This window comes from Thunnus maccoyii, chromosome 4 (assembly GCF_910596095.1).
Source record: "Thunnus maccoyii chromosome 4, fThuMac1.1, whole genome shotgun sequence".
In the NCBI taxonomy this organism is placed as follows: Eukaryota; Metazoa; Chordata; class Actinopteri; order Scombriformes; family Scombridae; genus Thunnus; species Thunnus maccoyii.
Window position 1 is genome coordinate 20,023,323 of NC_056536.1, and position 17,174 is coordinate 20,040,496.

The 17,174-nt window shown below is 42.2% G+C and overlaps 1 protein-coding gene across 20 annotated transcripts in view; it reads left to right on the plus strand.

Moving 5' to 3' along the window:
* Positions 1-16,742, plus strand: part of LOC121895614 — a 30,174-nt gene extending 13,432 nt beyond the window's left edge. For 2 of the 20 annotated variants that reach the window (XR_006095814.1, XR_006095819.1), the window contains exons 6-9: positions 7,983-8,021; positions 12,598-12,710; positions 13,191-14,954; positions 15,525-16,724. Coding sequence is in view for 4 of the 20 variants with exons in the window: in XM_042408946.1 (XP_042264880.1) it covers positions 5,722-5,872; positions 7,983-8,021; positions 8,348-8,460 (303 nt within the window). In the remaining 16 variants the exon portion in view is untranslated. The other 18 variants (XR_006095816.1, XR_006095820.1, XR_006095825.1 and 15 more) reach the window with 17 other exon arrangements.
* Positions 16,743-17,174: the final 432 nt, after the last annotated feature.

The window sequence follows — 17,174 nt, forward strand, 5'->3', positions numbered from 1 at the left end:
CAACAGGGATTTAGGGAATTTTTTCTGTGTTTACTTTCAGTCAGACTCAAAGACAAAAGATGATTTTGATTAATTTCTTTGGAAATCTATTCCCTGGTTGGCACTGTTTTTTAATTTCATGTTTTCCCAAATCTCTATGGGAGAGATAATTCATGACTGAGACAAAAATACCCAGTATTTGTCAATGGTTGACAAATACCAGATTTTTCTTTTAAATTTGGTCAACAAGCCACAAGGGAAACAGATTTGCCTGATGTCAGAAAACAGCAATGCCACACCTCTCCGATCAGCAATAATCAGCCAAGACAACAGATCCAGAAGTGACATCATACCCACAAAACTGGTATACAGGAGGCGCAACATTTTAAAACTCAGCTGTCCTCTAATTAGTACACAGAAGGGCCTGCCCTTCCTGGCCTTGATTTTCATAGATTTCACTAGTTAGGAACAGGACAGTATGACCTCATGTTGCCATAGGGAGACCCCCTGCCCGCCACCCGTCCTAATCATCTCCCCAGCCCGGACATGGGGTCCACTATGACCACATTAGTCACCAACAGCACCCTACTGCTGACCCCCACAAACCACCACGCTAACTCTGTAGTCTGGCTCGGCCAATCAACACTGCTGTCAACACTGGCCAAACCAATTAAAGTGTCTAATGAGCGTCTTGTATAACACTAACACGGCCATTAAAGAGCGTTTAAAGAGAGTACAGGGGTATCGGGTGGAGGGCTGTGGGTTATGGTGTCATGGCTTATTAGTATTCAAGCTGCGTTTGGTTTCCATTAAGGCAGCGTTCACGAGCGCCTCAGGTGTCTCAATGGATCCAACGCTGGCTATGTGATGATTCACGTACCCAGGACTTTATAAACAGCTTTCACAGCGATGAGAACAATCTCCCCTCATAAAGAGCACTTTCGATTTCATTTGTGAAAACGGAGATATGCAAGGAGACAAATAAATAAATAAAGCGTATGTGGAATGTGTTTGAGAAAACAGTGACTTGACAGTATTACACAGGCACTCAGTTTAATACCCAGCCATAATATTGCTGAGGGAACAGGCCCAAGGCGCTACTTTCTTTTATTAGTCATTCACTGGGATTATGGACACATTGCTTCCATTACCTAAGAGAGAGGAGCAGAAGCCCTGTCCCCCAGGGGATGGCCAAATAACTCTCTCTCTCTTCCTCTCTCTCACACACACAGACATTAACATACACTCTGGCTTAAATAGATTTGAGCATCGGTGCGCAGATGTACACACACACACACACACCCAAACAAGCATACACACTCCATCATTAAGACGAACACAGGCTTCTATGAACCCTTTTTACCAGCAGGATAATAGAATCAATACTGCATGTAAATAAATGGCAACTAAATAGATCCATAATAAAGTTGCTGAAAGACATTAGATCACTTAGACTTGCTGAATAACCTTTGGTAACACTATGACGTCCATGTCTGTAATGCAGTATAAACATGCTTATAATGCGTTATAATCTGCTTATAGCTCTTTATAATTATAGTTATAAGCACTCATACATATTCATAATGCTTTATAACAATAATCAGAACAAATTATGAAGCATTTTATAATGATTTAAAAGGTCAAGTATCATAATCCTTCATAATTGCTGGTCACAAGGATCATAATGTATTATAATTCGAATAATTGTAATACATTATAAACATTTTATAATGCATTATAATCACTTATCACTTACCAAGTTTTTTTGGAGTCACTTTTCTTGATCAAATGTTTACATAAAAGTAAAAAATACAGCTACAGGTAAAGTAGACATTGTTTCAGTCATTATCTTTAATTTGGGTCAATTGAGTCTTTGGAGTGAGTTTTTTTTGGGAAACATTACATTAGTGAAATGAAGATATTATCATATCCATCATTCAGTTGTTCATCATCAAAAAGTCAAGTTGGAATACTCAGTTCATTGTTTGTTATGACTTGTTTAACAAATAAATTAATTTTCCAATGTTTTGTGTTGCATAGATTTAATGATATTTTTCACTTAAAGCAAACAATACTTATAGTGACTTATAACCAGCTCATAATGCATTATATCTGCCTATACCTCAGGAATTTCATTACTTCACTTAAAGCACCCAATGACATCTTAGACTAACTTATAATCACATAACGCATTATAACAGTGATTATAATGCGTTATGTGATTATAATGTATTACAACTATGAAAATGTCAGCGAGTGACCAGCAATTATGAAGTGTTATGATACTTGACCTTATAAGTCATTATAAAATGCTTTATAATGTGTTACGATTATTGTTATAAAGCATTACGAATATTTATAAGTGCTCACAACTATAATTATACAGTGCTATAAGCAGATTATAACACATTATAAGTATGTTTATAATGCATTATAGACATGGGCGTCATAGAAAGTGTCACCTAACCGGGTAACACTGTGCATTTGCTTTGTTTGTTACTGTCTCTCTGCATCATTTTCATGTTTAAGTTGATCTGCTGTTAAATCTGTGCCCTTTTCATAGGTGGAGGGTAGGTCAAATCTGTGCACACTAAATCAACACATGCACTTGCTCAAACATACAGCCAGCAACACACACACACACACACACACACACACACACACACGTTGGTTTTGTCAGCAGTGATGCAATGAGACTGATGGATGGCAGCAGAGAGAGAAAGGATGGACAGATGAATTTGATTTGTCTTAATGCAGGCGAACTGCGAGGTGTCGGGGCCCTACATCAGTGCATTACTACTACAGCTGTGAATGCATGTATCAAAGTAAATCAATTACCAATCGATAAGATTCTTCAATTTGCATAAGTGAGACTGTTTTGAGCAGTAAGGCTCTCTCCCTCTGTCTTGTTTCTTCTGCTTTGGACAGAGCGACCATACTCTTCACCTTCATCTGTCAGTCTGTCATCCCTCCATCTCTCTGCACACGCTCCCTGACTTTGATGTGACATTGCTTACAAAAGAATGTAGTGTGCTCTGGGGAGAGAGATCAATCTATTATGTTATTCAACATACAGGACTGAATGTTTCACAAGTTCAGATGAACAGGCCTCTGCTGGCTTGCCTAGACCAAAGCCATTTATATTTTAGGCATTTAGCAAAATGCTCAAAGCAAATAATGAATAACTTAGATTACTAGATTATCAAAATTATAATAAATGCATAACTATAGAGCAGTGGTTTCCTGACCTCTCAAGGGGTTGTGAGATAAATATGAGGGGATGTGAGATGGTTCATCGGAAAAAAGAACATAATTTGACATAACAAAATTACGTTTTTTCTTGATTTTCTCTCTTCTATGCGTTGTTATTGTAAAATACTGGATAGCTTCTTAAAACTACTGAAATGAAATGAAATGACCCAAGAAGAGAACATCACTCTTTGGTCCAACTGCTTGCAACCTATAGATATTTGCAACCTGTTGTTTGCCACGAGTCAACTTTCATTTAAAAGGATCACAAGCTGAAAAGGTTAAGAGACACTCCTGTACAGTGATCATGTGAGAGGGAAGTGTTGAAAAGAAGGAACACAGTTAGGGAGAGAGCAGAGTGAAAATAAGAAATAGTATAGACAGAAAAGGGAGTTAAGATAGAGTGAGATGAGAGAAGGGGTTAATATGACTCGTACCTGTATGGTTTGAACTCACTCGTTCTGTTATTACCTGTAACTGTAAGCGGTTGTAGAGCTTGATCATGTTATCAATCAGCAGTTCATAGATTTCCTCATCCCCTCACGTTTGCATTACTGTATATACTGAAAATTAAGTAAAATCCCTGAAGGCAATAAGGAAGTGCTCTGTTTACTTTCGATGGCCCAATGAAATCATGAGCTGAAATTCATGTTCAAACATTTGTCATTTAATAGAGTCAAGATGCATGGGCAAGAAAACACGAGCGGGGGAAAGTAGCTGCCTGTTGACATCAATTCAGAGAATTAATGTGCCCCAACAAATCTTGTTGTTTTATTTCCGCCAGTGCCTCCATTATGCACTTTTAGTCATTAGGGCTGATACTTAATGATTGACACCCAGTTAAAGTGCACCTTCAGTGCATCGCTTATCATGACCTGCCCTCGTGCACCGCACACACATGCACACATGCCTATATGCACACACACATATTAATATTTACTCTCTTAAACACACAAACACACACACAGCCATGCACCCACTCTCCTGAACCCCAATGTGGGCATAAATTTCTCCAGCTGTGACTTAAAAGACAAATAGCCAATAAAAGTGCCAGGGGTGTTCACACATGCGTTTCTGGCACAATCAAATCAATTTCCTCTAAGTAGCCATAAACATGTTCTCTTTTAAAAGGTGTGAGAGGGGTCCCATTATCCCCGGGCCCCCTGGCCTGCTCCTCCACCCGAGAGGTCTCTCCATAGGGGTCAGCATCAAGGCCTAATCTGTCTCAGTCCACTAGACCCATCTGTAGCTCTCAGACACTACACACAGCTACGTCCGAGCCTTCTGATCACAAGACTACGTTCATTAATCAGTAGCAGGCAGCAACAGTGACAAAGAGATTGCCTGGCAGGGGGTTAGAGTCCAGGGACTTACCCCGGTCCTGCTGCAGGGCCCAGGCTATGCTCCAGGCAGGCAGAGGTCTGCATGAAGGAGTGGACAAGGGGCTCTGTTGTGTTGTTGCTGTGATTTATCAGCAACTGTTCTGACTGAGTTTTGATTTTATAGATTCAACAGAGTTTAAAAATCTGAGATAAGTCTGTGATCCCTTAGTGTTCAAGAAGGGGTCCCATTGTAATACAGTTACTGTAGTGGCTTCAAGGGGGGTACTGAGACTACAATTATCCTGGTTGTCCTTCCCATGGTGAATGATTGTAATTGTAATTGACTATAACCACTTTTTGCATATAAACTCCATGTAAAACACTCCACCCCCACTTTGCAGACCCTCCCTGTCCCCCCTTCCTTGCTCCATCTTCACTGTCTGCTAAACCTTGAGCCTCCAGCTTACATTCATAGGAGTTGACACTCAGCTCTTACAAATCCAGTTAATATTCAATGACTCATTAAAGATTGATTGTGAGCTGTAAAGGGGGAAATCACACACATATAAGAACACAAAATCCTGCCTTTAGCTTGTAATTGTGCTTTATGGAGGAGCTTTGGTCTTGCTGCTCCCCTGGTCCTTGTTAGTGAAGGTTAGGGATGTATAGACCTAGATGTTGGAGACCATGGCCTGGCCCAGGTCAACCTGGATGTACCCTGGCTATAAACGCCAGGCCAGGGCAATCAGGCACAGGATTGCCCCCCTGAGAGAGCAGTTCATTTCTACTGCTGAAATATTTAGGAGTCTATGCATGCCCTAAGAGACTAGAGGTAGCAAATCTCAGACACAGCCCCGTATATATGCTGGTAGGAGTAATCCCTGCACATCCCAGTCCAGATGAGCTTCGTAAATTAAGTTAATTAGAACCAACATTGTGGCAAATGTGTATATAGGCATAATTCAAATATTGTCACATATTATGTTCATCAAAATAATCACCATTATTCTTATTTTTTTGTTTTTCAGGCTCATATTCTTAGTCATTTTTATGAGACTTTACAGCCAATTTTAAATCAGATCTAGTTTAGTCTGTCTTTGTTTCTCCCTCTCACTCTTTCCCTCTCTTCCACTCTTTCTCTCTCTTTACCTGACCCCTGTGACCCTGCCAGTTTCCCAGGAGTCCCTGGCCTAGGCAACGCCACAAACACAATTTCCGTAATGTTATTAGCAGCATGGATGAAGGAGGGAAAGTCCTGGCTGTCAAAACCACCTTAACGCCGCCGCGAAGAAAACACGACCCGACACATGACAGATTCTTAGGTTTGTACAAATGGACAGCTCCCCAGTTCCCCTCCTCACAAACCTCTCACCCCTTCCCTCCACCGCCCAGCAGCACCTTATTCCTCTCTCCCTCTCACGCTTTTTTTTTTCAAACCATTTACTTGCCTTCTCCCGACTCACCACTCTCCAAGTGTCTTGCCCCTCAGAGTGTCACTCCTTCACTCTCCCCATGTCAAATGGGCAGAAATTACTGCATTATTAAGTGTGTGTGGAGGGCCAAGTCATCTCATCAAATCTTATTAAATCATGCTGTCACATGACTCCCACTTATAGACATGATGCACAGATATGAAGTCTTAAATGAGAGTTAGGCTAAACTATTTCTGCCTCGTTTTATATATCTCTGCAACTTAAGCGGACTGTTATTATGTATTCTAACATATTATGTAAAGTTATATGTGTACAAATGCACACAAACAAAGCAGATTATTACAGATTTTTTTTTTCTGTATTTGCCATTTTCCTTTATGGTTTATCCCCTTAGTTCAGCCTTCACCTCCTCCCGCTGGCATCGTAAAGAAAGGTAGCACCCTCTCAATCATTGGCTCAATCAATGGAGATGATTGGACCAGTGAACAGGAACACATTGGGTTAACACCTCCAACCTGCTCTGCACCTGATGTGACCCACAGCCACCCAGTGTGCTCACATCCCATTTGTCACTGCAGTTTTTCCTGGAACAGGGGGATAAGATTGAATGGGCCGCCATGGAAATATGATTTTCAGTAGGCATTGTTAACTCACCAGGGAGAGGCTTTTGCCAAATTCTATCAAAGTGTGCAACTGTGTATTAATCATCAATCATAAGGCCAGCGATAATTTTTCATGCCGTAACCATGACGTGCCCCAGGACTAACCCCTCTACAATCACAAAGAAGGCTATTGCTATTGATCCACTGTGAAAATGTGTCGACAACGGATATGACAGTGCCACGGACAGTTTTGAATATGAAGTCATGGTTAGTATATTAGAGGGCTGTATGGCGCGTGCAGAGGGCTGGGTTAATATAGCCACTTGCTCTGTGTACAGACGGAGAGGAGACCCCAGAGTCACTTTCTTCCCACGCTACGGCCAAAAGCTTAGCGCTCAGCCGCAGTGATCCATATGGAAGCAGGTGGGCGCGGAGCTGTGAGTGGGCGAGAGGGGGTCCCAGTGGGCGGCGGGTCATGGATCTTGGTTTGACGAAACATCAGAATCTCCCACAGCAGAGAATGGTAGCTGAATGTGGTCTTCAGTGTGTAGGAAGAGAGCTGGTTAAAGTTTAACCAGCCCCATCCTGTTCTCCACAGCCCTCCGTCAGCCAGCCAGAGCCAGGCCCAGCCCCATGGCCTCCACCCCCACTGACCCCCACCCTGTTAGGGACAGAAGTGATGGATCGCCCCTGTCATTGTGCCCTGTGAGGGGACCACTGCAAAGAGGGACCCGGACTCCTTGTTAATCTGACCCTCTGAGCCAGAGTGGACAACTCAACACATTATGACAACCCCCCCCCCCCCCCCCCTTCCAAAAAGCAAAAAGAGAACACATGGCGTTTAACTAAAGTCACCCGCCTACATACGAGCCGTGGCACTCTCTTCCACCTCTTTTCCTTTTTATTCTGCCTATTTTCACCCCCAGCCCCCATAAACCATGACAGGAATGCCTTAGAAGCCGGCCGCATTTGGTGAGGAATATAAAAAGAACAGAGAAAGTTGGGCAGAAAGAGAAAAATGAGAGGTGGAGGAGAGAGACGGCGAGCAGCTGTGTGGAGTGACAGGACGCAGTGCAGATGACTAATGGTGCTGGATGAACTCGTGATATTGACGAGTGATCAGTCATGTACTGATGCCATCTCTGCCCCAAACCATGTGTTCACTTGCACAGAGTGTTGTAATGTTGCTGCTGTTTTTTCTGTCTTGATTGTAAGAAAAAGATACATCAGCTTGTAAAAAAGGATCCCAAATGATTTCATGTAAAAAAGAAAAACCCAAACATTTGCTATATTACAGAGGGGCTTGAAAAGCAAATAAACATGCTGTACAAACAGCTTAGTTTTTATCTAAGAATTTTTGTTCTTATGATAATGAAACAACTTTTTCCTTTTCACAGGGTCTGATGAAGCTCTCAATGAAGATGAGATTTTTATTGGTAAGTATTTTTTTTATTATCATTCACAAAGGAGTAAAACATTAACAAAAGCAGCAAAAATCTTGCATCTTAACACAAAATGTATCTCAAAGGGGCATAAAGATGTTCTTTCCTCTTAAGCAAAATTACAATATTAAAGACAAGCAAATGAAAATCTGATAATGGCTTTAACATTTAGAGTGAGTGAGAGTGAAATGTCTATTAAAGACTGCTCAGATAATGACAAAAGCAAGAAAATCATGCTAATTTGTAATGATCCTCCCCTTGATTATTACATGTTTCCCTTGGGGTGAGCTGGCAAAGTTAATTTTACTGGTTTGTTAAAGGAACAGGGTGTCAAGCCCTCACAAGGAAATGTAATGATGCGAAGGACATGGGTCAAGTTTACCATTTGCAGGGGAAAAAAAAAATCTTGGATCTCTTCTCCTTCGTTTTGTGACGGTGGGGTCACAGCTCCACCCATCTGGGTCTAAACTGGAGACATCGGGTGTCAGTAGGTGACAGACAGGGTCCACAGACTTGATCACGGATGAACATGTGTGTATGTGCGTGGGTGGAGGGGTTGACACACACGCGCTGCACCTCTCTCAGCTGACTCTGAGAATATGTTTGCGTGGGACAAGTCCACCAAGACCCATCCATCAACCGGGTCCAAATACGCCCTGCGCCACTGTTGACATGGGGTTAACAACTTGACACTGACAGAGGTGGGCGAGGCCCGCGGCAGAATGGAGACCGAGACAGAGAGAGAGATGGATTGGACTGTGATCGACATTCAATTTGAATTATTGCAAATGTTTCCATTTAGCAGAAAATTGAGTACATTATCAAGTGTACATGCTGCTGGACAAGTGAGAGTGATTTTCCTGAGTGTTGCACAGGGAAACTATTTGATCAAAACATGCACCAACTGCATCCATTCCTAGTGTCTGTTCAAGCAGCAGAAGTGAAAACAAGCACTAATCATGAGCTTGTCCTTACTTCAGAGTATTGCTTTTGGACTGAATAGACAAGCTCATGAAGTTGGCCGCCAGAGATGAGTAATGTTGGAATTGTTCATGAAGACATTAAACTTCCTTCCTCTCAGTAATCAACGTGCATTATTACACATTAAACATGCACTAATGTACAAGTGATCAATTCTGTGGTAAGACAATAACCAGAAAGTGATTAAAAACTTTTAGGGTGCATTGATTTAAAAACTACTTTGCGGGCTACATGGAAAAAAACACAAGCTGCACATAAAGTTGTAAATCAGGGCCGACGAGCAGATCAGGATGCCGGGAAAGTTCCTGTCCAATAGACGCTGAGATTGTAAAGTAAATCTGAGCGGCTGTGGCAGGGATGCAGGTGGAGGAAAGCGCAAGGGAAATGTAGCGTAATCTCAGCCTCAGCCACGTTATCGGCTGGGCTTTTTAACACAGGGGCCAATTTAATTGCACTTAAAGCAGAATGGCAGAACATCAATCTTGATGAGTGGATCTGCATCACAGTTCTCCCAGGCCAATCTATCACTATCTATGCCTCTGGGTAGCCTCCCCCCAACACTAACACACTCATACATGCCCATACTCCCTCCCTGTCCCATCTGCACGTTCCCATCATGGACAAAAAAAAAAAAAAGAAAAGAAATCTTTTTAGAAAACCATACACTCTCTTATCTATTGTTTGAATGTTATCTTGGATCATGTTTGGAGAAGCAAATAATAAGCCTGAACATTATTTCCATGTTAGAGCAAGTTTATTTATCTTTAAAGGATACAGCTGGTCATATTCTCTATTTTGTTAAAACCAACAATCAACAAAATAAAAAAATCCTAAAGCAGCAGGGCACTGTAGTTTTTAGCAAACGTTACTCAAACAGGAGTAAAATCGTGTATTTGTTGGGGACTATTTTCAGTGGCAGATTTGGTGCAGTAGTGAGTATTTACAGCTGCAGGACAATGTGTGTGGCATTGACTCAAAATGAATTACAGTGTCCATGTTCATTGCATTGTCAGCCAGTGCAACGGTATGGCTTTCTGATGTGTTTTTATTCGTTTCTGGACAACAGTGGAGGTTTATGGCACAGAGGAATACACTATATCAGGTTTTGGTTACACAAACAGTTCTTGTTAGTTGGATCAAGTCAGTGTTGGTTCTGGTATTTTCATGGGATTTGTTGACAATAAGAAGAAATATGGAGTATCACCCTTTAATACTCCATGCCCTGTGGGAAATAGAGCCGTTTTCAGATGTACATTTGTAATGTTGCAGCATGATATTAAGGCCTGTATGGACATGTCTACGCCTCTAAACAGAAATCTTTCCTCCTCTTTAGGAATTAACACACAATGCTTCTGTCCCCTGGGTAGAATCAGTGATTAAACACTGATGTTCTAAATGTGTGTTGCACTATTTTTTGTAATTATTCTCATTCAGATTATAAATTAGTTCAATCTTTTGGCCCGCATAGCAAACGGCACTAAACAATGTCACATTTACTGGTGAAGTAAATGTAGGGTAAATAGATACAAGCATTAGGGCTTAAGCCAATAGTTCTGTGGTTAGAGAACAGTAACTACCTCCTGTGCCATAAGCATCTTGAACTCTTAGTGGCCATAGAACACTTAAATACAGAGAGCTCTGGCTTCATCAAGGCCATAAAGCATGAAGAGGACTTATCTAGCGTTGAAAGTGAGGGACAGAGCATATAGAGGAGTAATGATCCCTTAATGCGGTGGCCTCTCTCTCTCTCAACCTCTCGCACTCTTTCTGTCCCCCCCCCCCTCTCCTCCCACTCCCAACTGCTACATTAGCAGGGATAATAAATGAGACTCCGGCATCACAAGCATAAACTTTTTATGACCCACCTAACCAGCCTTATCAAATGTGGATGTGATTACTCCGCCAGGTGACAGATGGAGAGATGGATGGACAGGAGTGAGGGAAGAAGATGGAGTGCAAGGGGAGAAAATGCAGATGCATTTCTGGTGGAAATAAATAATTATTTAATATTATGTATACATGGGCATAGACTTGGGTATGGACGGAGGGGACATCCCTTTTCAATATGAAAGTGTTGCTGAATTTGATCTGTGTTTCCAGGTTTGTGTGTTTTCTGCAAACAAGTGCGCTATTATGATAAAGCGTGAAAGAATATGGAGGGGAAACCCGACCTGATAATCTATAGTTAAGTAGTTAAGTAAAATAAAATGTAAAAATCAGAGGAAAATTCATGATGCAAATCCAGTAAGCAAATTCATATTGAGTAAAGTAAACATTTTGCAGTTAGGCTCTTTATGTGTGTGCGTACATGCATATGAAAGAGAAAGTGATAGAGAGCAAGTGCACATACACAATTATCTTGGCTGTCTGACAAAAAAAATGTCCTAACCCAAGTTAAAAGCAATCCTACGCCCTTGTATGTACATGAAGGAATGAGAAGTGCGGCAAAGTAGGAAGAGGAAGTGTGAAAATAAAGAAAGAGGTATAAAAAATGAGAGTAGAATGAGGGAGGTGAGGAGTGGGAGGATGGGAGTGTCTCGAGTGCTGCTCTGGGTAGCTGCTCTGAATGGGCTGGTAAGATGGAGTGGACAGCCTGTATGGGCCGAGTGAAAGGCGCCTTTCTCCTCTACATGATAACTTTGATCCCTCCTGTTTCCACACACCAGTCAGCAATATTGTTAAGCAGCAGTGGGTTAATACTTTAACCGAGTCCTGGGATGGAGACGAAGAGGAGGAGACAGCCCCCCCTCCCCCCTCTCCCTACCCCTACAGTAGTTTGCTCTGATATCTCTAGAGTTTCCTTTTTCTAGTTACTGTATGCCATTAAAATCATTCAGGTATCGCCACTGTCTGAAACTGCAGTTACAGCTTCAATCAGGTGCCAAATTAGCAAGAGTTGATAATAAAAATATCAAATGTAAATTGAAATTCAATTATTCAAGGAATAAGCCAATAGATAAAAGAAAGAAGTGATTCAAAAAATATAGTAGTGAAATGTGAAATATAGTTACTTTTATTACATGCAGTATTATATAATATAATCAGAAATCAGAGATAAACATTTAGCACACTATTTGGCTGCTTTTTTGTTTGAGAAATTAAGACAGAAATTGATCTGAAACTGTTTAGCAAACTTATTATATTTTTATGCATCACAATAACACTAAACTTTAATATGAAATTTAATCGCTTTGCTGTGATTTTTGCCTCCCAAAGGCTCACAACACTGTAGAACGCTCCCTTTTAAAATGTATATTTTGTCACACAAGGGAAAGTATAACACTGTTCCTCATCAAGTGAGATGCGTAACAAGTTTGATGGGTTTCCTCACTGTAACTACTGTGCCATGTTAGCTGTATGACTGATAGCGTGGATGCATGCTAAACATGTGTGACATGTAGTTTTTGTTCTGCCTCATTAACAAATTGCCCGAGTATGAAGAGATCAGATTAAAGGTAATTAAAATGACAAAAACACACCATCATTCCTAATGCTGCTGTAATGACGGCCTAAATGTAGCTGAATGCCAGCCTCTCCACCTCTTTTTCCTCCCCGTTCCTCCCTCTGCTCATCCCTCTCTCCTGCTCAGCTGTGGCTACAGAATCATTAACCTGGCCCTGTGAGTAGGATGTGCTGACAGAACACTCTGCTATTGTGCTTCCTGTCATCTTCAGGAAATCAGGGCTTCCCCCTGCTGTCGAGGTAAAGCACCACTGGGTGATGAGTGATGCCAATCTTTCTCTCCGTTCCTCCTTTTATTTTGTTCCCTATGTTTATCTCATTCTCTCTATGTCCATCTACAATAACTGCTTAGTTTTGACATAATTTCTGTTCTTTCCTTTGCTCTGAATACAATATCAGACTAAATATAGGCTATACATGCACTTATAGAGAGATGGACACAATTACAGAAACACCTCAATATATAATGCAATCCAGTACAACAACCATTCTGAAAGTCTCAACAAAAAAAACACAATTATAAACTTCACAGCAGTAATATCTATTACAGAACTATTGTCAGGTGTTCCTGTTATTGTGGTTACTCCTGTGTTTGCACGTGTGTATGTATGTGTGTGTGTGTGTGTGTGTGTGTGTGTGTGTGTGTGTCCTTGTGTAAGTGATGGAGTGGGTATGCTCTGTCATGAGCAGCACAGAGTTGACGCTTCCTTTACATGGCAGCTGCAAGGCTCCAGTGATGTATCAGAGTCAGCAGAAGCATTGATCAGAACCAGGGTTAATCATTGCTCCGGGAACCCAGAGAAGATAGAGGCCGCCTGGGGAGAAGTAAGCCAGGCGAGTGGGCGGCTTCACCACAGGAGGCCTGCAGCTCTACAGTAAAGGAATGCTGGCAGGAAGACATAACCACTTGGCGGTTTATCTCGCTGCCCAACCATCAGCTGTTCATAATGACAAAAGGCTCTGTACAGGGTTACACGTACGCAGTTGCATGTGTGTGTGTTAATGTGTATGGGGTGGTGGGGGCTGATGGGAGCAGCAATGTAATCCCCTCAAATGGACGGACTTCCGAAATGTGGGCAATGTGAAGCCGGAACTGTGCTGTGTCTAGTCAGCAGTACCCATTCACTCCCTTGAGCTGGGGAGTTAATAATTCAAAAGAGCGCAGGGGAAAGAGGCTATAGGCCTGAGTGACAACACAGAGAGCGAGAGGGCGACAGAGAACAGTGAAAGTGTGGAAAAAAAAGTGACCGCAGTAGGAAGGAGCAATGGAGCAGAACTATGGAAGTATAAAAGAAGAAGTGAATATTCCAGAGGGCAACATTATCGCTTTGGAGAAAACTTGATGTGACATGAAGTTGTGTATTATTCCTAACATCTAAACTGACCAAGAGACTACACAGACTCTTCCACCAGCAGGGACATCCCCCCTCCTCTCCTCACTCCATCCTCTTCTCCTCTCACTACCCATCCCTCTGGGATGACTCTTCCCTATGACCTGCCGTCACCACCATTACTGTTGCCAACATCAAAGTCCAGGATGCCAAGAAATGCACATGAGGATACGTAGGAAACACACATGCACCTACAAATAAGTAGCGAAGCACAGATAAACACACATGCCTGCACATGCACACACACACACACACACACACACACACAGATACTTGAAGGAATGTCAGAAATGCCAGCAGGAAGGATGAGGGGCAATGGGAATACAAAGAGGTCCAGCTCCTCAGAGGGAAGGAAAAACAGGGCAATAAAACCGTCATGTCGAGCCAAGAATCTGCTGATGGCACACATACATATACGCAAGTTCAGAGAGACAAAAGAGAATCTGTCAAGCAGATAAAGCCATCACTTCTCCTTTTCATCCCGGGTTTTGTCCAGAGGCGTCCCCCTTTCACCTCTCCTCTGTCCCGCCAACACTTGTCAGGCAAGAGAGTCATTAATGTTTAGCTGGGCCGTGATGGCAGCGCTGACAGCACTCATCTGTCTAAGAAGACAAGATGAGAGAGAGGGACAGCCCATCAAAGGATGCCACTTAGAGAGGGAGAGGGAGAAATGAGGTGGGGGGAGAGAAAATGTAAGGCTGGACGGACAGGAAAGAGACCCATCTTTCTTTGCAAAGTTAAAGGTTACGTCACCAAGGTGGGCTATAAAATGATGCTATTGTCATCTCCATCCTCCCCTCCCTTTCCATCTTTTTATCCATCCACCTACACAGCCCCCATCTCCCCACCCCTCCACTCCCCTCTTCTCCTCTCCTCTCCTCTCTCCACTTGCTTGTCAGCAGTTTGATTCAATACCTGCAGGTTAGTTACTCATTGAGCTGAGGAGGGACCGGAGCCGGTGGAGGTGTATGAACGGCTGTCTATGGGCAGCCACTGGTGGTTGGGGGGGCTGCCGTCTGATTGACAGATCTGCCTGCATCGTCCATTCCCTCCTGTAAAGACACAAGACACAAAGCACAGGAAGTGGAGGGAGGTAAATAGCTTTGAATATGAATGCTACACTGCAGGGGCGGTTAATAATTGGGAAGTGTTGGACTATTAATCTGAGAGACAAGGCGATGTCGGGTTTCGTTGCGTGTGTTGCTGTAGATCTGACACCGAAATGTGCGGCCTTCACTTCTGGATATAAAGTGAAAGGATGTCATGATGTTTCCCATCAGCCATTCACAGTAATATCCTACCACAACAATAATGCACAGTGCTTTAATAATGACATTATAAACTGTTATTCTCTTTCAAGCTCCGATGGAGCTCTATTGAGGCAATAAATCAGAACTTCATACCAAGATTTCCCAGGTTACTAATCAGTTCCATCTCTACATTTTGCACTGCACTTTTCTTTCATTTTAATCAACAATTCATCAAGTTTATGTTCTTTATCTGAGGGGTTTTCCAGCTAATGACATACAGATAAGGTTATAATTTAAAAAATATTAAACAAATAAATCTTAAGGAGTGTTTTTGAGTATTTGCGCCTATGTGATCACTTCCAAAAATCTCTGAGTGTAATGCTTTGAATGAGTGTTTCCCTCCATCTTTCCAGATACATCAGAAGTTAATGGAAAAGATGCTTTGACTGCCGTGACAAGTTAAGTAGAGGGAGCGGGGACCATTGTCTTCCAAATCAGCTGTCAGTGTGTTCCTGCTGTCAGCAGTTTGACTCACTACCTGCCTGGTTAATCATCGAGCCGAGCTCCGAGCTGTGAGTTTGCTGGAGGTGTACGGCCCACCGTCATGGACCCCCATCATTGCCACAACAGGACAACATCTGATTGACAGATTAGCAAGCACTGGCAGTTTTTCAAAGAAAGACAGGGTGGAGAGTAGTGATTGGAATTGAAGGAGACTCAAGGAGGAAGGTGTGAGGTAGAGGAGGTGTGCATTTGTGTGGGTAGGTAAAGTAGAGGAATGGTTAACAGGTCTTTTCTTTTGTATGTGTGCTGAGGAATATAAAGATGTGAGACGTCATGTATGTACTGAAAGTTTTTTTTTTCCAGTGGAAAGTGGAATGGACAGGTAAAATGAGAACATTTACAGTGTTATAAAGGTATGAGTGCTGTTTATGTATCTGTGTGTCAGTGAGAGCTTGATAAAAACATCAGGGTGACATTTTTTCCTCTAACCTCTTAAAGCAGAAAAAAGCAAAAAAAACCAAACAATGTCTTAATGAAGAGAAGCTGGGAGACTTTCTGACAGATAATGAGGATTCCTTTTAGAAGTGAAATTGCCTCCCCTATTGGACATTAACGCTGCTACAACCAACATTTGTCCCCCCCATCCTGTTAAGGTTATCCCCACTCTAGTCCTCTCCCCCTCCTCTGATTCCCCCATGCATGCCCACTGAGGTTTGATTTCAAATGGAAAAATTAATGGGAGAATAATAGCCTTGGGCCTCGCTGTCTTCACACACACACACACACACACACACACACACACACACACACACACACACACATACATCTTAGTTGGTCTACAGGGGTACAGAGAGAGGGACTAAAATTTAGATCCATATGCCTCACTTGGCTCGCTATTCCATTGTGACACAGGCAAATACACTAGTGCACGAGCACACACACACACACACACACAAGGGACCTCGGCCCCCCCTTCGTTTACACCTCAGAGGGCTTAACTTTCAAATATTAGTACAGTGGCTGTGCGGATTTCAAATAAATAAATAAGTGAGGAAGCAATGATTAGCAATTCTCCTGATAATTATATGAATGTGTTTCATATTCATTTTCACTTCTAGGAGAATATTTCTGCAGTAACAGTGATTTTGAGAACTTTCCAAGCTTTTAGAGGGGCTTCTAAAACTGTTGTGTGTTTTTTTCCCTGCACTGTTTCTTGCAGCGAGTCACGTACAGCAGCAGTTTTGAGACAAATTCAAAGTCCCTCGCTTTGATTTACACAAAACAGATCAAATAACAATTCCCCTCTTTCAGTATATTGTATTTGATTTACAGTAACAAAACACACAGGATGCTTTTAATGATAAGAGTGAAGATAAATGGTGTTATCCTTGCAGCTCTGAGTACCTCTGGCATAATATTGGCAGGAGGGCAGGTTTTACAGGGCACAAAAATAGATGCACACACACACACACACACACACTCACACACAAGATGTGCAAGTTTCACTTCAGCTGATACAGGGCCAAGTTGGTTGCAGGCATTATTAAATCAAAGTTAAG